This window comes from Engraulis encrasicolus, chromosome 6, assembly GCF_034702125.1.
Source record: "Engraulis encrasicolus isolate BLACKSEA-1 chromosome 6, IST_EnEncr_1.0, whole genome shotgun sequence".
Classification (NCBI taxonomy): Eukaryota; Metazoa; Chordata; class Actinopteri; order Clupeiformes; family Engraulidae; genus Engraulis; species Engraulis encrasicolus.
The window spans coordinates 13,451,007-13,472,337 of NC_085862.1; the positions used below are offsets into that span (position 1 = coordinate 13,451,007).

Genomic DNA, 21,331 nt, shown 5'->3' on the forward strand with positions numbered 1-21,331 from the left:
GACTCTAATCAGCTGCTGTGATAGACAACACCTGTTGTCCTGGCTACCTAGCTGTTGCCTAGCGGTGTTCCACAACGGCACTGTTTTGTTTTGCGCAGCAACAATCTTTTGACATTAAAAACTATAATAGACTTAACTAGTACTACTTTACAAGAACTCATTTCACCCAATAAATCACATTATCTCTGAAATGACTCTAGAACCACACACCATATTTTCAGGTGTTGTTCATGACATTGCAGACAAGATATTGGGCATTTCACAGCATAGCTTTTTTTGATATTCCATTTTTAATATCTCATGATTCATACTCAGATAATTGTTGCATTCCATAATGTTTCTGTAATTTGTAGAGCCAGAATTAAGACTTAGTTTGTTTCTCCCTTGAAATTGAAATTGGTCCCAGATTCATGAAAATGCTGTTCTGGATTCTACCTCGACACTAAAAAGGCAAACCAATACAAGTTTGAACTCTGTGTCAGTCAAGCCCTAGAGTGTCTGATTTCACATGAAATCATATGGTTGAAGGAGCAACGGTAGGACTAACTTTCAAAACCACAGAAACAAAGAAACAAACTTCAGCCTCGATCTGCTTAAAACAAGCCCACATTACTCAACTATCTCTCCCCTTGCAAGTTTCAGGTGTATTTGTTTGAACTGGGATTGTTATTTGAAATGCAAATTACACTGGAGAGTCAATATTTAAGTTCCATCTTGGCAAAGGATATCCTCCTTTATTCTACATGCTGGGATGGCAAAGACTTGACACCGTATCGAATCACACAAATTTGAAAGACCATGGAAAGAACCTTTCAAGTAGACCATTGCATCCCTTCAGCTTCCAAAGCTAAAAACGATGCCTACTGAGGTCTGCTATGAACTCTGTGCAACGAAGGCATTGTTGCAATGTATCAAGACCTAAGACTTCATTGTAGGACTGTGTTTTGACAGTCCTAAAATTAGACAACAGATTAACTGGCTCTATGAAGAAATGTTGTGTGTGTGTGCGCGCGTGTGCATGTGTGTGTGTTAGTTTATGTTCATAATACTTGTCTTTCTGTAATTACAATTACTACTTTTTTCATAGGATAGCTGAGGGTGGGTAAATGGGTGGGCCTTTGGGGAAGGTTGTGTACTGAGTGCATTCCATAATTGTAATCATATTGTCTTTTTTTCTGAAGAAAATCAATAAAAACTGTTAAAAGAAAGGGGAAAAAATTGAACATACCATGTAATTACGATAAGCGTGGTCAAACATCTCAACCACCTGATCCCTGTTGGAGAGTGAAAGAAAAGGACAACGTGAGCATCTCATCAGAAATGTGGCATGCACAACAGTTCAAACAGTAACAGCCAGTCATATTTTAACAATCATCTCAGGGATTCCCCCAGCACTTAATTGTTGAGGCACCCACCTTGACAATAAACACCTACCACCTTGACTAAGTTACATTACATTACATTGAATTTGGCAGACGCTTCTTAACCAAAGCGCCTTACGATCGAGGACATAAGTTAATCATAGTCGACACCAATAGCGATACAAAGAGCACAGGAAATACACAGAACAACGACTGTATAGGTAGGGTATCTCAGTATCTCAGTAGGGTTAGGTTTTTCTTTCAGCACAGGGTTAAGTAGAGTACACACGCAAACACATCATGCCATACTGTACAGAGTCTGGCTCAGGACTGGGGCAGCTTAAACATTGGTGTGCCGTAGCAGATAGTCACGAAAAAGAAGAGTCAGCGTAGTCTACGACCCTTGAAAAGGTCAAGATTTGGTGTTGTGAATGTAATTTCTAAAGTTGCTTAACCAAAAAAAATGTATACTTTTACGGGTCTCCACATGACATTTTGAAACTGCATTTAACAGTCTTCCCAGTGATTGTAGTGTGTCTCCGATACTGGCTCGTGTAAATTCTGCAGGAAGCAGCTGCATCAATCATTCAACCAGTTATTCGTCTGTTACTTCTGTTATATCTGTTAGCCATTCATCTCATCTCATCTGTCTTACCTTAGTTTCTGCCTCTCCTCTCGGGTCATGGAGTGGGCTGGGCAGAGGAGAGCTGCCACTATCATCAGCATCCATGGCATCCTCATGGTGGTAGCAGCACAGGCTCGGACAGCAGTCCACATGCTTACAGCAACCACAGGACTTATCAAGGACAAGACAGCATCCAGCTTGTCCTCATACTCGTGAATGTACCAACTCTTACTGAACGGATGAAGTAATGTGAACGCCTGTGAACGCTCTGCGACTAGTGTTGTTGACACTTCAGCCCCGTTCTTCTCATTTGGTCCATTACACAGAACAAAATATCTACACAACACAGTCAGCGCTCAGCTCACCTATCTACTGCTTGGCCTATTTTTAGAGCAGACTTCATGTACAGAATGCGATATCGATCTCACTGCTTATCTACATATGAAAACCGACTGACTGAACACGCCTGGGGGGAATACAGTGCAATAGAACTAGGCAGGTCCCTCGTCAACCCAGGTGTGCTTCTGGGAACAGCCTTGAACGCTTCCTTGTCACACCCAGGCAGGCAGCCACTGACAGCTTGCCAGGTGCGGTGGCACTTCAGTAAACACGACACGTCACGTTGGCAGACTAACATTAGACGCTACACAACAACAGTATCTCGTGTTGCTGTTGTTGAGTAGCGGTACTGAGTTGTCAAACAAGAAAACGCTGCTTTTGGCAAATCACTGGCTAATTTATCAGCGCCTATTGTTCCCACAAGACACCCTTTCAGATCAACCAGGCATGCACTGATGTGTGCTTATTATATACAGAGCAATGGCACGTTTTAGAAACAATCAAATAATGTCTTAAAATCCAATTACACATTTCTGCAGATAAGGATTCTAACAGCAGACCTAGCCATCACACTACAGTCACTACACTATCCAGTTTGTGCCTCAGATTCCATGAATGTAAATGTATAGGAAACAAGATAGCCAGCGAGCTTCAGGCTAACCCAGTCTGGCCAGTAACCTTAAGCTAACGAAACAATTAGCTTGTTTGTAGTATCCAAATTGGCCGCAGAGACAAAGATGCCGATTCCGATGTTTCGGAGACTTCAGTATCGTCAGGCCTACATTCCAGGTAGTCGTTCAGCTTCACGAAATCATCGTTACTGGCAATTTATAGTCTTATTTCCTTCTTTCGGTGACAGCTCCCCGTGAACAGCTGTTCGAAGAGGCAAGACGCCGTTTCTCTACCTTTGCCGACAGGGACTCCCCAAAGCACATACAGATGAAAGGTTGTCGACAAGGCATCACAGTATTCCCTCCAGACGAAAGATTTTGGTTTTATTCGGCATCCTCTGCTGCTGAGCAGTCAACTAAGCCATCACCCCTCACGTTAGCCCAGCAGCAAGTAGCCGACACAACCGGACGAAGTCAGGCTGTGTGTAGACGTCAACATCCGCATCCGGGCACCTGTCAATGATGCTTTTCCGGTTGCCGAACGAGGCTGTTTTGTTGCAGTTCCACCCTCTTTCCATGTGGGGCGCTTGGTTTTTGGGGTGTAGAATGAATGAAGTCTGTGGTCACACACCCATCAAATGTCTGTGTAGTAAATAATTTGAATATTATTTTCAAAAGAGAGTGTATATAAAATGCCCAATTTTAGAGTTTTAAATTTGATTATTAGGGTCGCGCATTTGGCCTAGGCTACAACTGGAACAATTCGCATTTCCTCACATTTGTAGAACAGTGACTGATACACAGACGGCTACTACCCTCTAGTGGTCACACACACACACACACACACACACACACACACACACACACACACACACACACACACACACACACACACACACACACACACACACACACACACACACACACACACACACACACACACACACACACACACACAGTTTCATAGTCCTACAAGTTTGGCTCATTTCTTGAAAACTAGATGAGATGCATTTTTTTCACAACAGAATGTCATTTCTCATCGCTTTCAGCTGATTTAAAAAATAAATATCTAAACTCATTAGTCAATTCTTGGTCTAATGTTTGTTCTCTCCAAAACATGTCAGCATGATTTCACTGTTATGATATGCAAAATAATCTGCACAATTGTGAGAAATAGGCAACAACATAGCCTAATATTTTCCACATTTCAAGCTAATTTACAGTTGGGTGAAATTAGAATTTGGCAAGTTTGAAAACATTTTCTTCTACTGTGTGTTGGCCTACACTACAGTTTTCTCTGCTATAGGCCTACTATACAATGAAGCTCTTCATTGGGCTAATAGAATGTAATAGATTGCAATAAGCAATTGAGAAGAAATGTAGTCTTTGGACTTCATAACCACCTATATGTCACTGGCCATTCTCTGGAATAAAAGTGAAGGGCTGAATATGTGTTTATCATAATAATATTCTTGAATCTGATGTGCATATGCCTCAAGTGTATTAACCCTTGTAAGGTATTTGGGTCATTTTGACCCGTTTTTTGGATTAGAAAAATGGTATCAATCATTATTCTATCACATTGAGATTCACTGGCTTTGGCTCATTTTCTGTGAGGAACATGAATCTGAATAAAAAATTAGGGACATCCCCCCAATCAATGTTGCAACATTGCGTGAGAAGAGCAGTAGTGGATCAATTACTTTCTTTACCGTCTCCTATATCTTTCTCTCATATAGCCCACTCTCAAAACCATAGGGTACACAAAAAAGGATGAAGCCAGGGAACATGAGGGTGAATACGGGTGATTACTTTTTTCCTTGTAAAATTATTTTTTCTATACGCCCAGGTCAAAATGCCCCGAACACCTTCTATATACCAAAAAACACAAACACCTTACAAGGGTTATGATACTGTATAAGGACATCAGGCTGTTTGACCTGAAACTTTAAATGGCAGACACACTATTAGTCTTAGTGCCTTCCTATCCTGTAGTTTTACAGACATCGCGATGGCATATATATATGTAGTAATTGCATGGATACATTTACTATGGAATTGTATGTATCATTGTGAGGCTACTTTGGTAGGCTACCAATTCCATTTCTTTTTAATGGGTAATTTCATACATAGCATAGGCTAGCCTATCATGTGACTAGAGTGGTGCACTTTCAGGTCAGAAGTGTAGTCTGGCCCCCTAAGGTCTCTCTTGAAAAAAAAACACTCTTCTTTTTGTTGGTGGGGTGGCCCATTCAGATATTTTTGTGCCGGGCCCAGCCAAAGTCTTTTGACCCTTTTGTAAGTAGTAGCCTCTTACTGCAGATGGGGTCGCCGGCGGGCCTATTCACTATTTGCTGAAAAATACTCAACTACATCATAACAACATTGCTATGACAGTACCGAGAGCCTTAAGTAACAGATTAAGACATAGCCATTACAATTTTGGTGACAGTAAGGTTATAACATAGGTGCTGCGCTAAGGGGTTAAGACACAGTCTTGCATTCCTAGCCCAGCTCAACCAGAGAGAGTAGAGAGAGAGAGGTTCCATTGGCCCATTGTTTCCGGGTTCTATTATTGCAAGGGGGAGGGGGGGAAATCCCCCTTTAGGCAGATCTAGGCAGACCTAAGGACTGTTCTATTCAATGCTAGGAGTATTATGACACGCCCCTTTAGGCAGACCGGAAATTGGTCATGTTAGGTGCCCATAGCAACCTATTACATTGGCATATCTCTATACACTTAAGGAATCTCTGGCTCAACGGCTCAACGGCTCAACGGCTGGGCACTCGGCTGCTCCACTGGTGAACCGGGTTCGAGTCCAGCTTGGGTCTTTTGCCAAACCTCCCTCCCCCATCTCTTTCTCCCACTGGCTTCCTTCTCTCTCAACTATCCTGTCACCAAAATAAAGGCACAAAAAGCTCAAAAGCCCAAAAAGGGACTGCATTCCTAACCAGCTTTACTGAACTTTTGGGATTGTTTCCACTGCAGCCAGGTCTGGACTCGTAATCTGCCATACAAGGTATCTTCCCTATGAGCCAGCAGTCCTCAGGGGCTGAGGCTGTTGTTTTGGGTATTTTTTTTTTCATTAGAGACTGGCCAACCATTTAGATGGGGTGGCCCATTGGTCCATGTTTATACAGTCAGTCAACTGAACCTTAACATTGCAGAAAAGCTTGTCTAAATAATATCTTAGAGAAGCAGATGGGCTGTGAGAGGGACTGGTCTATATGTCAAAAGCACTCAGGCTGTATTTAGCTCCCAGTCCAGCCCTGACTGCCCAGGTTTCCGACTTTCCATTAGGCAAACCTAGGCAATTGCCTAGGGCCCTAACCCAATCTGCACCCCATAGGGGCCCCAACTGTCACAGCAGTTGCGATATACACACATAAATGTAGGCTTAATCTTAATTTGTCACTTAGGCCTAAAGTAATCAGTAGGGAAGCCATGTAATGTAATCAATAGGGACCCCAACTGTCACACCAGTCGCGGTTAACACACAAAAAGTAGGCCTGATCTTAATTTGCATTTATGTAAAGTAATCAAAGATATATTAGAGACGGACAACTTAAATAGCACCAAAACATAAAATTGTATGTCTGTATAATGACATTTGAGGGCCCCATGTTTAAGTTTTCCTATAGGCCCCAAAATAGCTAGATCCGCCCCTGCCTTGCAACAGCCATATAAATCCTCTGGCGCAACTCCATCTCATGCAATGGTGAAGAGTCTTTTTTTTTAATCCTGGATCTTGATCGTGATGTGGATCACGACCAAAATTTAATCACTTGTTCCTTTTGTTATTTCCAATAAATCCACAAAGTTTCATCAAAATCTGTTTATAACTTTTCGAGTTATCTTCAGACAGAAAAAACAAACAAACAGACAGACAGACAAACCAACACGATCAAAAACATAACCTCCTTACCGGAGGCAATAAAAAAAGAAACTCAGTTTCCTTCCAACACGGGTAACTTATCTGAGTAACCAGTAGACCTGTGTAGGTTACTTGTCTTAAGACCAGCTGACTCTACACTGGTTGGATCAAGTTGGTGGTGGGTCCTTGTTAGTTTTTTAGAGTTTTTCATTAACAACACAGTCTATCTATCTCATTAGGTACAATGGAGTAAATGGTGTAACAGCTATGTAATATAATGTGCTAGTGTTGTACTTACACCATGAATTTACTTTTACTTTTACTTTGGACACCTCTGAGAAACAGGCCACTTAGTTCCCTGAACGTCTCCTCTCCCTATCTGCCTTTCCAAAGACCCACCTCCCTGGCCTCCGCCCTGACTAAGACTGACGTCAATATCCATAATACAAACAGTGTCAACACTCATTCTTGGTCATGTTAACCTCTTGTTTACCTCAACTCACAGAATATGTTTTTGTTTTCTGTAGCTTTTATTTTCCCTCCCTGACTATTACCTGTGTATTAAGTGTCTTGAAATGTCCATGTAGGCATTATGTGTATTTATGTAAGCTACAGTGCTTGACACCCCTGGGGATAAATAAAGTTACTCTACTCTACTCTACTCTACTCTACTCTACTCTACTCTACTCTACTCTACTCTCATACTCTGCATGACTGTTTTTTATTTTATTTAAAACACCTCAACGACTTATGCATGAACGCTCTCACTCGATATCTCACATATCCCATATCCCGGTTGTATTTTTTCGAACTTCTCGCCAGTTGATTGACTGGACGGGGGCACTTCGGGGCAGGTGGGACCCCGGCCCCTGTGCCTCTGCCCCCTAGGACCGCCATGATAATAGGCACATTTGACACTCCACAACAACTGCATGCATAAGGCACATTTGAAACCAACATGTGTCGATTGACGTTGCAAAGTACGTCAGCGAAACACTTGCCATCACGGCGTGGGTGGTCCTATATGTATACACAGCACATTGAAAGTCGACCACAAATTTGCATGAGACGATGAGCTCGCACCAGAATAACCAGAGACAGTTTAGATCCTTACTAAAAAAAAATATCTGGTATAACCGACGTAGCACATCACATGTGAGGTGTGGGGGACGGTAGGGAGGAGTTGAAGTGGGGCGCGTCACATGGCACGTTCGTGAGGAAGCAGTGCTGCTTTTGTAAGGCCTTTCTGGTTAGAATTTTCGACTTCATCACGATCGAGCCCACAAACTTTGTAGGGGTGTGGGACAACACACAAATGGCAGTGAACTTTTGGCCAACAGGTTCAACGGTGTGTCACCGTGGAGGAGGCGGTATGCAAACCCTTCAAACGAGCATCAACAGGGATAAGAAACCAGAGTTATATAAAATACAAGTAGAAGTACTCTTAAATATGCAGTTACAACACTAGTAGGCCTAATATGATATTACAAAGTTGAAACCATCATAACACTAGTGTTGTAATTACATTTGTAAGAGTACTTTTACTTCTACTTTATACAACTCTGCAGGTGTTGCAAAGTTAGTGAACAATCACTTTGATCCTGCGAGACGTTGACACCATGTCATGGTGGCCCACATAGGGGCCTTCATTATTAACGGCGCAGAACTGACTCACCGGAGGGCCCCGCACCCTTGTGGGCCCCTATTTTCAGATTTTTTTTTTTTTTTTTAAATGCCCGCCTATGCCAGGCCAGGCCAGTTCCCCATGGAATGTTAAATGTTCATGTGTACTGTATTTATTATTGATCACTTATTGTTACCAGTCCATCACTGTTACCTGTCATGTTTTGCACTTAATGTCAGTCTGCACAATGTCAGTCTTGTATATGTCTTGTCCTGGCATGGTATGGAGAGAAAATGTAATTTCATTTCCCTTGTATGTCTTGTGCATATGAAGAAAGTGGCAATAAAATCTGACTTGAGCTGACTTGATTCTTGACTTGATGGAGGAGGTCCCATGCCAGTGCTGCGAGGTAAAAGCTTCTGCACAGCAGCGCAGCTGAAAAATGGTTCCTGCGATGACTTGACACCATGGAACATAGTAGAGTAGAGTAGAGTACTTTTATTAATCCAGAATACACAAAGGCCTAATACACATTATTGTACATTGCAGTAAGCATATAGCGCACCCTGCAGCAATCAGCCTCACAACAGTTCACATACACACACACGTTCACATACACACACACGTTCACATACACACATACACGCTCTCACACTGACTGACGCTGACACAAACACACACACACACACACACACACACACACACACACACACACACACACACACACACACACACACACACACACACACACACACACACACACACACACACACACACACACACACACACACACTTTCTATCTCTCCCTCTCTGTCTCTCTCTCTCTCTCTCTCACACACACACACACACACACACACACACACACACACACACACACACACACACACACACACACACACACACACACACACACACACACACACACACACACACACACAGGGAGAGAGAAATTGACCATTTCCAAACTGTAATTTTGGCACTGCGCAGACTGCTGCACAATGCGACATCAAGAACGAGACCAATATTGCGCGCTGCGCTGCGCTGAGCTGCGCGTAGGCCTACTGACCGCAAGATGGCAAAGTAAGCTTTACGCACAGAAGGAGGAATGGTGCGTAAAGTTGAACTCCTTGAAATCTGATCCGAAGTTGTTCATGGCACGGCAGGATGAACTGACTCGAACAACAAATGCGCCTGACGTGAACACGTCTGGTGTTGAAATTGAGTTTTTACTGATGCGTCTTCCAATTCGAGTCACATTTCACTGGACGTATGGCTTTTTTCCCCATTATACTGTAAACCGCCCATGCAGTCCCGCAGTCTGAAGTCCTTACATGCTGATTGTGTTTACATCGGCCGCTTCCTACCATGTGACTACGCCAACGTCATATGCAAGGAGATTAGTGTGGTTCAGAGTTTGAAGTCTAAAGAAGTTATGGGTCATACTTGTAAATAAGAGGTCCGTCGAGCAATGTTGCCAACCACTGTTTTCGGACTTTCCGGAGAGTTGTATTGGCTCCTATTTCCATCCAAAGTTTTCGCTGAAGGACATCCGGCGCCAATTTTAAAAGGTAGCCTACTCCTTTGCACTCCGCATATTTGATTTTGAGTGAAGTGGGAAGTTATGTAGTGGAATGTTACTGTATGTTTCGTTTCTTATCATGTCGAGGTTTAAGCTGTCCCTTATTACTTTTATGCACTGCTTTTAACGTGTGTTGTTCATGTCGACCTCCGAGAAGTCTGTCTATCGTAGACGCGGCTTGACATTTTGTTGTTATCATTATTAATCACTCTATTATCCTCATTAGGCTAGTCTGAAGGCCTGAAATGCTGCTTCCGGACACCGGCATGGGTTAGTGGAGTAGAATGTAGTAATAGCCTATCCGGAGGAGTGTTTGCCCAAGACGTTTAAATTCACATATCTAATGTAGGGAACTAGCATCACAAGACGCCGGTAGCCTATAGTTGTGACCACAAAAAAGGGGAAAAAACTGATGTGGATTTCCTGGCACGGCTTGCATGTTTTGTCGGTTACAAGTGGCTCTTTCGGGGGAGAAATGCTGCGCGCTCTCCTTAGAACCAGTAAACTCCTCCTGTCAATAGTCAATTCAATAGTCAGACAAACACTGTACATTGTCATTTTAATAGGCCTAGTCAATAGACGTCCCTTCTTCAAAAAACTTGGTGGCCACTGAGCCTACTTCAGACAACTGCATGAGACAAGGAGGTGTAAAGTTCATACAGTTAAAAGGCTTTATTATAAACTGGGACATAGCCTAGTCGACCCCTGATAAAGGGTACCCTGTGGTTGAAAGCGGTCGGCGTTTTTAGGCTATGCCCCAGTTTAAAAGGCCTAAAGTGTTTTTTGTAGAGGCATCCGACTCCTCTCAGGGTCAGCAGCAGAGGTTGAAACATAATCGCTCTGAGCCATCCAGAGATATAGGGTGAGTAGCAGGCTAAATGATAGAGTATGATAGATTCTGACGGGAAATATGCCAGGGTCATCATTTGTTATGTCTGACATTTGAAGGACCGTTTGTCAAGGCAGTAGGCTTATGTATTTCCATATTCCAGCTCAGCGTCAGGAGGATGAGGATGAAGATGTGAAGTGTTCAGAAGATTTCTACAAACTAAGTATTCAAAAGCAAAAGTAGACATGGTGTAAGAAGGCCTACAACACCAATGCATGATATACTAGAGGCTATTGCATAGTTGTTACACCTGTTATTCCACTTTACCTACTGAGGTAAATAGTGTTGTTAAAGGAAAACTGCTGCCTCATATTTGACACAATCAGTTTACAATCAGCTGATAAAACATGCAGGCACTGCAGTCTGATTGGGCACCAGCTGCTCTGTGAATGCAACTATTGGAAGGAAACTCTACTACCACATTTAGTTCTTCTTTTTACCTTTGACACCTCTGGTGGTATATATACATTTAAAATAATACAGCAGGCCTACATTTCTATAGTCTGACTTAGGGCTGTGCAATATAGGCCTATCAAATTTATATTGTGGTATCAATATTGTTGTCAAACAATATAACATTTCATAATATCAATATTTTTGTCATTTGTCTATACTGCTAAAAGGTGGGCAATGGTAACGCTAAGCACAATACATTCCCCTCCACTTCAGCTATTACAAGCACAGAGCAGACTTGCTACCCAACACTCATGGAGAACACCACTACGTGTTTCTCTATGGCCCTCCACTCACACTGCTGAGGGGAGGGAAGATTGTGAGTTGTTTAGCACAATTATTTGTCTTTAAAAGAAATATCGTCTAAAAAATTGCAATATCAATATTGACTGAAATACTTCTATTTACCTCTATACTAGCCTACTATTATTGTTTTATTTTCATAATCGAGCATCTCAAGTCTGACTATAAAGGAGAGCTTTGGATGTAATGGCACCACCGTGAATGGAGGAAGGGACCAGATTGTGTTCACACTCCAGTAGTAGGCCGACTGCTTTTCATCATCCTGTTGTTTAAATGTCCTTTGACTAAGAGCAGAAAAATAACCTTTTTCTCTATGCACTTTCTCATTACGTGTAAAGGGCAAGGAGCTATGTCAGTCTGCCCGTCTGCCTGTTTCCATGCGGGATTGCTAAGGTGCTGTTAATTCTCTCTGTGATAGTCTCAGGGCAGTCGAGGATAACCTTTTGAAACGCGAAGAGCATAATGTGAAAAGTGTGCATGGCTGTATGCATCATCTATGTGCTATATTAATCAAAAGCAACTGGTCACGCACGCACACACACTCACACAGTCACACACACATATGCGCACACACACACACATACACTTGCATGCACGCACGCACGCACACACACACACACACACACACACACACACACACACACACACACACACACACACACACACACGCACACGCATGCATACACACACATACAGCACCGCCAGTTAGTATTGGCACCCCTTAATTTTATTTACAAAATGTGCAGTATATCCATAAATAAATGAAAATATAAACAACTTTTACCAACAGGATCTTTTAATTGAATGTCCTAAGATATTTAGAATAGCAAATAATTTTTTTCCAAATGCATTTTGTAATTTCAAGCAAAAACATGAAAAAGGGCATGTCCATGAATATTGGCACCCCTCCTTAACAGATTGGTCTCACACAGCCTCCAAAGGTTTTGGTATTTATCTACGAGCTTCTTGCACTTCTCTAGTGGCATTTTGATGTGTGCTTTGGGTTTTTGTCTTGTTGGAGTGAACATGATCTTCACCTCAAACCAAGTGTTCTTGCACATGCTTACACATTTTCCTGTAAATGATGATACCTGTGATGCCTGTCATGATACCTGTGATATGGTCAAAGCCTCCAATACCTAATGCATCAATGGGGTGACATAATATTATAGATCTGACACCATGCTTGATTTTTGGTAGGGTGTCCTTTTCCTTAAAGACTTTCTTGCAGAATATGCAAACATGCAGTTTGTGTGCATCACTGAAAAGCTGTACTATTGCTTCATCTGACCTTAAAACACTCATAAAATGACTGTGCTTTCCCTGCATTCTCTTATACAGACTTCAGGTGTTCCCTTTTATGACTTTCATGGAGCAATGTGGTCTGCCTTTGCCTCCAACCAAAAACCAAAACTTTTTTGTAGTGTTTAACTTCTGATGCTTGTTGAAAAAAACTTCCCAAAACAGTTCAAAGTTGACCTTCAGGTCTGTAGATGTTAGACCCTGTGTTTTGTCATTATTTGCACCGACTTCCACAGACTTCTATCATCATTTCTTCCCTTAACCCCACATCCAAGGATGATCTTAACAGCTCCCTGTTTGGCAGATTTCTGAATAACACAACATAGTGTTGGAAATGGTATACTAGGGTCTTTTAAGATGACCTTTTAATTATTTGGAGGTGTTGTTTTTTGCCAATTATTGTATTTGTGGTGTCCTCAGGCAGCCCATCTGTCTTCACATTTGTCAAAGACGCACAAGATGTAACAGGTGGCTATTTAAAACACAAATATAAAAAATCCTTGCCTAATTCATGTCCTATGGGCAAAAGCAATTTGTCAAAGGTGATTCCCATTTGTTATCTACCATATTTGAGTCAAATTAGGTTTCCGCAATGGTATCCAGTAAAGGGTGCCAATACCAGTGATTCCAGGAGCTTTACCTTCTTCAATTTTTTCCCTCTGGTAGTTTAGTATTCATTGCTGTTGATATTTTTTACATTTAGCATCAGCCACAAGCTATCTATAGAACAATCATGGTTGACCTTATTATTTGTTGTCTGGAGATATGTCCCATAATGTGCTTAAGCTTCAAGGGTGCCAATACTAACTGGTGGCACTGTATACACACACGCACACTGTCATTCGTTTCATATGACTTCCATTCAGATTTCTAATGCAATTAGTATTTATTGTCCCATTGGTAATTTGCAGATTTATGACTTCCTGGCAATATAATAGCTCTGTGTTCAACCGACTCGTAAAATGTTGATTCATCAATGCAATGTATTGGCGATTACAATACTTACTATTGTACTGTAGCTCTTCAGATGAGCACAAGTCTGGCTGACACACACCGCCGACCAGTGTGGTTCCCAAACTTTTTCTGCTGGGAGTTGGACCCCCTTTTGGACTTAAGAAAGTTTTTGCTGCAATTTCTTTTCGATTAATACTCCTAGATTTTGTAGATTTTGCGAGAAATTCACAGCACAGCAAGTACATCCATTAACCATACAAGTGAATACTGTTACTAAGGCCACACCAATTTAATTTGTTGGTTCTCGGATTCGCCTCTTGTATTTTGTATCAAAATGGAAAACAAAAAAAAAATCAGTTTCAATACCCCAAAAGATGAAATCGCTAAAAAAAACCGAAGACTGCATGTTTTCATGAACGGGGAGGTGTCTCTTTAGTAGTTGGAGGTCATGTGACGTAGAGAACCAATAAAACCACTCCTTTCAACATGCCGATTACGACTAGCGAATCAGGAAACGTGTTACATTCAAACATTTACAGACAAACATGCAATGGCAAGTTGAAGCCCCTGTGGGTTAGCAGTAGCAGCGGTGAAACACAGTATTGCTCTTAGTGGAATTAGTGGAGTGGGATAGCAGTTTTAAAAAAGAAAAACAACAACTATTCAACTGTTGAATCTTCTCAGTTTATTCAAACCAGATTAATATAATAATTGCCCTGTGAGCTAATTTTGTGCCTGGTCTATTTGGCTGCCTTAATTCCCTTCTACACTGTCCTTCTCCATGTCCAGGTGTTTGCCTGTCTTGCACCTTCCTTTGGAGGTCCATGTGAGGCTGATATACAGGTGGTATAACCACACGACTAATTTTTTTTTTTTTTTTCGCCCTCTCGCTTCAACTTCTTCCTGAAAAAATCCGAGAACCAACAAATTAAATTGGTGTGGCCTAACCAAATTATGGAATTATATTAGCTGTTAACTTGGGGGTTTCCCGTTTTTATGCCGTGTCCCCTTTGTCCGCGATTGCCCTAGGGGTCTCCTAGCCTGGCGATGCCATCTTACGTACTTCCACCCAAAGATTTTAGCCCCGCACAGAGTCTGGCCCAACCCTCCTTGCTCTGTTCGCTTACGGTTCTGCCCATCAGCAAACAGTTGAGTGTTGACGCAGAACTCACCCGCGGAGTCCGTTACTGATTGGTTAAGGTAACAGTTTTTACACATTTGTTTTATTATTTGTATGCTTTGGCAACACTATATCGTAACAGTCATGCTAAAAAATCACAATTTGAATTTGAATTTGAATTCAGAACTCCAATGAATTTAAATTACAGACTAGAGTAAGGTCAGACCATCTCCCACCCTCCATGTAGACGGATTCCTCTTAGCTTGTTCCAGACTGTTTGACGGAGTCAGCAGTCGGCTTTCGCCCAGGCGAGTGGTCCCCACCCCCAGTTTGGGAACACTGCTATAGACTATAAAGCTGTCTTCCCCTTGGTATGCCACCACAATTGCAGGACCAAAACAGCCATTTTATTTCACCATGACCATTGACCACCCTTAACTTAATTTTTTTTCAAGGATTTCCTGTAAGGAAAACAACAATACAACATAAATGAAGCTTATCTTTTTTCCTGATGTATAATCAGGTCATCACTCTATAACACTGGTAGTGACTGGGTAGACATTGGTCAACTACGACTCCACAAAATGAAATGAAACATAAATCTTAACCAGATCCAAATAGATATTGGGTTATTAAAAAAGAGGTAGTGTGGATTTGTTGTTGCTGTAGTGCACACCATTTTTTTAGGCCATTTATTCCTTTATTATTTGAGAGGACAGTTGAGAGAGGTACAGGAAATGAGCGGGGAGAGAGAGACGGGTAAGGGTCGGCAAAGGACCCGGGCCGGAATCGAACCCGAGTCGCCACCGGCATAGCAGCCCAGTGCTCTCCTGTTAGAGCCATGGTAGGACCAGAGTACTATATGTTGTCATTGAGTGAGTCATGTACTGAGGGGCCAGACTCTCCCCATGGCTCTCCAGCCGTATCCACTTTCTACACTTTATTGTGTTCATTCAGTCCTCCATCAATTCACAGACAGTCATAATTATGATTCATTTGTGAACACATTTACAGCATTTTTCCCTCCCCTTGTATACATTTCACCATTAATAATAATAATAATAATAAAACATTCAACATTCAACATTCAACATAAAAACGTCATGACTTTATAGGGTTATCTCCTGCTGCGCCTCACACTCACACTCACACCCACTGAGTAGGCCACAGTGCATGCACTTAGAGTTTTTTTTTGCTTAGTCCATCTGTTAAGACTTAACTTCACATTATAACACCTGCATCTAATAAGGTGTAACCATCCAACTTAAGTCTGAGTTTTAAAAGTCATGTATACATGTATACACTTTAGTTCGAGCTAAAATTGAACCAAACTCTAGGCCATACTCTGTTTTTTAAGCTCGGAGGAAAGCTGAAAAGCAGCACCCTGACAGCAAATTTACAAACAAACAGACCTTTAAAAAGGCATAATCATATTGTCAGGATAAGTCAGACAATCTTGGAAATAAAAGGACACCAGTGTTTCCCTCAGAAGTTTTGTTAGTCAAGATGGTGGGGCGTTAAAAGTGTATTTTTTTTTGGCTAAGCACCTTTAGAAATGACATGAAATCTTTATCTTTTCTGGGGCCTAGTCAAGGTGGTAGGTGTTTCTTGTCAAGGTGGCCGCCTTAGTAATAAAGTGCTGGGGGAAACCCTGGACACATATTAAATTTAATCCACCAGCAATATCAGGTCACTCTATTATGTGATTACATCATTTCATTATTTAATTATTAACTTAATGAATGAACTTTGACTGGAAATTATTTTTTTCCCCAGCATTTTTAAGTCTTTAAAAGGAATTGCTAATTTGGGTGTTGTATGAAAAGTGTTTTGTTCCTGATGTCCTCGGGGTTCATATGTCAGCTTAGATAAGTACATCAAATATTCAGAGACAGAAGAGTCTATTCCCAAGGGGACTCTTATCAATGTTTCAAAAGCCTTGGACGGTATTTCTTTCATTCTGCCGATGTCTTTGTAGTTTGTGCTCTCTCTCTCTCTCCCTCTTGCTTGCCCTCTGTATCTCTCTCTCTTTCCCACCCTCTTGCTTTGCCCTCTGTATCGCTCTCTGTATCTCCCTATTTGGCCTGCTTCGCACCTCGCGTCTTTTCAGCACCGCTTTATATTACCCCCTTGGCTCTCCAATACAAATAATCTTCTTAGATGTTAACCGGGCGGTGTAGTAAAACTGAGCATGAAGGTTGGCAATGCTTAATATTTCACCAGATATGGCATGTGAAACTTCACACGTAACTCCAAAGTGATAATCTGTGGAGATAAAAGCTCTGTGACACGTTGGACTTGAAGTGACGCACAGCAAGCATTGATTACCTCGGGGAGCGGCGTCACAGCCATGCCTGCCATTTCAAAGCCCCATGTCTGGCTCTCATTACCACGGCATATGAGGAATGTTATTGCATTTTTTAAAAGATCTCCTGACATGCCCTCTGGTGAACTCAGTCAGATTTCAATCTTTAACTTCTCCGATATGTCACTGCACTGGTTCGGGCAGCCATGGCCCAGTGGTTATGAAGATGGACCTCAGATTCGGAGTGTGGTAGGTTCAAAGCCCGCCCTACCAATCCATACCAATACCGCACTCCATGGCTGAGGTGCCCTAGAGCAAGGTACCTAACCCCACATTGCTCCATGGACTGTAACCAATCACCTGTAAGCAGCTGTGAGTTGCTTTGGATAGAAAACATCCTCTAAGTGTAATGTAATGCTTTACTGTTTTTCGTCTGTTTCAGTCCCGCGGAGCTACCCAGAAGACTCACCACTGTAAAGGGAGGACCTCAGCTCAGCCCAAGTGTCCTAATTGAAGATGGAGGTACAGTACTGTAATAATTAACTTAATCACTACACTCGACTCTCGTTAGCTTTATCTCTGCAGCGAGGCCCATGTAAAAAACCTGGCCGGCCCCGGTCATATTTTCGCTTTGCGTCACGCCTGCCCTGCGCCACCAAAACACCACCCAGTCTATCTCCAGTAGCCAGGGTTGCCAGATGAGGCTGATGATTTCCTGCCCAAAAAATGCTCAAAACCCGCCTGGGAGCACTGAATCCTGCCCAGTTCTATGGATTTCTATGGCTAAAAATTGGGCATTTTTTCCTGCTTAATGCGATTTTTACCCGCAGACGGCCATCCTAAGCAGCCCAATCTGGCAACCCTGCCGGTAGCGAGATCCTTTGTGTGCTGCAGGAGAGTTCGAGGACCTTGAGTAAACTTGTAGCTGTAAAAGCGAATCCTTATCTTCGTAATTATCCACTCCCAGTGCCTCACTCTTTACAAGCCCTCACAGCTCTTACACACACACACATGCACGTAAGCACGCACGCAAGCATGCACGCAAGCACGTACGCACGCACACATGCACGCATGCACACATGCACGCGCCGCACGCACACACACAAACACACACACATAGATAGACACATACACACACATACACACACACAAATAGATAGACACTCACACAATCACACACGCACACAGACACACACACATACACACACACACACACACACACAGATACACACGCACACACACACGCGAGCGTGTGCACACAAGCGCATACACACACAGACACACAGGTGCGCGCGCACACACACACACACACACACACACACACACACGCACACACACAGACACACGCGCGCGTTGCACGCACACACACACACACACACACACAGATACATACATACACACAAACACACGCACGTGCACACGCACACACGCACACAGATACATACACACACACACATGCACGTACAAGCCTGACAACATGCTCTCTGTGTTAACCCTATCCAGACCGGGGGGGGGCTAAAAGTGATGTCGTGTAACTCCTGAATGACTAAAGCTATGAATACGAAACTTTGTGACTTTTCCTAGAATGAAGTTGGCTACAATGTGATACCAAAAGATTAGGTTTATCATTTGTGTTGTTGCCATGGCAACGGTTTTCTGACAGGTACACCTGACCAAAAATCACTAATCTAAGCCTCATATCATCACTTTTCATATTTTTTTTACATTTTCATTAGCATCAGACACCCTTGTGAACATTTGAAGTGGTCTGATGCACATAATAACCAAAATTGATGTGCATTACCCAAGTTAAAAGGAAAATACATTAAGATGACATTTTGGACAATAAAAACAGGAAATGACGTCATAATATACAACAATGACACCAAACTGATGTCATTCATAGATCTTTGGCTGGAGATCATCCCCTCCCAGTTTGGTGGTCATACGCCATTCGGTTCCTAAGTTATGAGGGGGGGTCAAAAGAGCCCCCCCCCCCCGGTCCCAGGAATGCCAAAAAAGCCCGGTCTGGATAGGGTTAACATGTCAAGGTGTGATCTGGAGCTGTGTTCTCAGTGCATAATTTAAAAGCAGTATGTAGCAAAATGGAAGGCGATACAGCAGGTGTCAAAGGTACACCCCCAGAGGTGTCAAAAGTAAAAGTAAATTCGTGGTGTAAGCACACTACCACATTCACATGATAGGCCTATTAAGCACACTACCACATTCACATGATAGGCCTATTATGTACATATCTGTAACGCCATTTACTCCATTGTACCTAATGAAGTGCGGTAGACTACGTTGTTACTGAAAAACACAAAAAAAAACCCTAATAAAGTCCCACCATACACTTGATCCATTCCAACCAGTGCAGTGTAGGCTGATCTTAAGACAAGTACACACAGTAGGTCTACTGGTTACTCAGATAAGTTATGATAACTATGTTGGAAGGAAACTCTTTTTCTACTTCAACTTTTACTTTGGCCAGCTATCGCAAACCAGAGATGTGATCACTGTTTGTCTTAGTGGTATTGGGCCATGGCAATAATAAGAACTGAAACAGCTACCTCTTTAAAACAACTACCTCTACAGTATGTTGTGGAATGAGACACTACCATTGAGAGTAAATAGAATGGAGGCCAAAATTCTATTTCATTGTTGAAGCCAAGTTGGAGCCAAGGTTGGACCCAAAAAGACCAAAAAATGGCCAAATCCCATTAATTCCTATGAGAGACATAAAACCCTGTATCTCCCTTAAATGCCACTCCAGGGGGATCATTTTTCGCTCAACTAGTAGGTCCCCTTGCTCTCCAACTTACCAGGGTGGTGATTTTTTGTGGTGATGTTTTATTTTAGAGAGTTATTAAAAGTTAAATTGACCAATGAGCATCAGAATATGGTTTGATTGACCGTTAGAACTCTTGTTGTTGTCCAATCAGCACCTGCGTTTGGCGTTGCTAAGGTGGAATGTAAGTTGGAATGTTCCCAAATCTGGCTTCAAAGCGTTGAATGGCAAATAGCGTTGATTTGGCGTCCATTCTATTTACTGTCAATGGACACTACGTATGCCACTGGAGCAATGTGGGGTTAGGTGCCTTGTTCAGGGGCACATTTTAGCTTATGGTACCTGCAAAAAACGCCTGCTGAATACCTAAGCGCTTTTTGGGGAAAGGTGCCCTCTGCCTATTAAAAGTTACGTAAATATCTCAGCCTCTGAAGTACATAAAAAAATGAAATAAGTTCCCATTTTGCATTAGAATGTGTTCATGCAGCTCTAACATACCCACATTTTTAATAAGAACTCAAAGCGTATGTCGCTCCAGGATGTAAAATGTCAAACAGTATACACAGCATCAGACTGAAATGGAGGCTTGGGTTGTATGTATTGTACAGTATATATGGTCGTATGTATTCGAACCTGTAACTCCCCAATCCCAAGGCATACTCCCCAACCATTAGTTTGTGTGCAGATGTGTGTGTGCGTGTGTTATAACACTATTGTTAGGTTTATTTGGTCGGTCCTATCAGCCATTAAATATGTTGTTTTGTTTTGGTGAAAAACCTGTGCAAAACCATTTATTTGCGGACAGGTTAGGGTAAGGGATTGTTTTGGTCAGGGCACTGTTTAGCACTCACTAGTTCTGAATGCTAGTATAATGCATTGGAGTCAGTGGAAGGTCCTCACAAAGATAGTAATACAAGTGTGTGTGTGTGTGTGTGTGTGTGTGTGTGTGTGTGTGTGTGTGTGTGTGTGTGTGTGTGTGTGTGTGTGTGTGTGTGTGTGTGTGTGTGTGTTTGTGTGTGCTTGTCTGTGTGTGTCTGTGTGTGTGTGTGTGTGTGTCTGAGTGTGTGTGTGTGTGTGTGTGTGTGTGTGTGTGTGTGTGTGTGTGTGTGTGTGTGTGTGTGTGTGTGTGTGTGTGTGTGTGTGTGTGTGTGTGTGTGTGTTTTACAAACAAAAGCATAGCTGTTTTAGATTCATTAACAACAA

General features: G+C 42.3%; 2 protein-coding genes across 3 annotated transcripts in view; one reads left to right on the forward strand and one right to left on the reverse strand.

Annotated features, from left to right (window-relative positions):
- The window catches only part of edem3 (ER degradation enhancer, mannosidase alpha-like 3), a 30,268-nt gene extending 26,854 nt beyond the window's left edge, over positions 1 to 3,414 (reverse strand). For both annotated transcript variants that reach the window (XM_063200679.1, XM_063200678.1), the window contains exons 1-2: positions 2,017 to 3,414; positions 1,229 to 1,274 (exon numbers count right to left, since the gene is read on the reverse strand). In XM_063200679.1, the coding sequence (XP_063056749.1) occupies positions 1,229 to 1,274; positions 2,017 to 2,138 (168 nt within the window). In that variant the 5' untranslated portion in view covers positions 2,139 to 3,414. The remainder of the gene's footprint in view (positions 1 to 1,228; positions 1,275 to 2,016) is intronic.
- Positions 3,415 to 9,627: 6,213 nt separating this feature from the next.
- Positions 9,628 to 21,331, forward strand: part of pde4cb (phosphodiesterase 4C, cAMP-specific b) — a 191,699-nt gene continuing 179,995 nt past the window's right edge. Inside the window, exons 1-2 of the mRNA XM_063200683.1 lie at positions 9,628 to 10,003; positions 17,783 to 17,862. Coding sequence (XP_063056753.1) covers positions 17,857 to 17,862 — 6 coding nt within the window. The 5' untranslated portion in view covers positions 9,628 to 10,003; positions 17,783 to 17,856. The remainder of the gene's footprint in view (positions 10,004 to 17,782; positions 17,863 to 21,331) is intronic.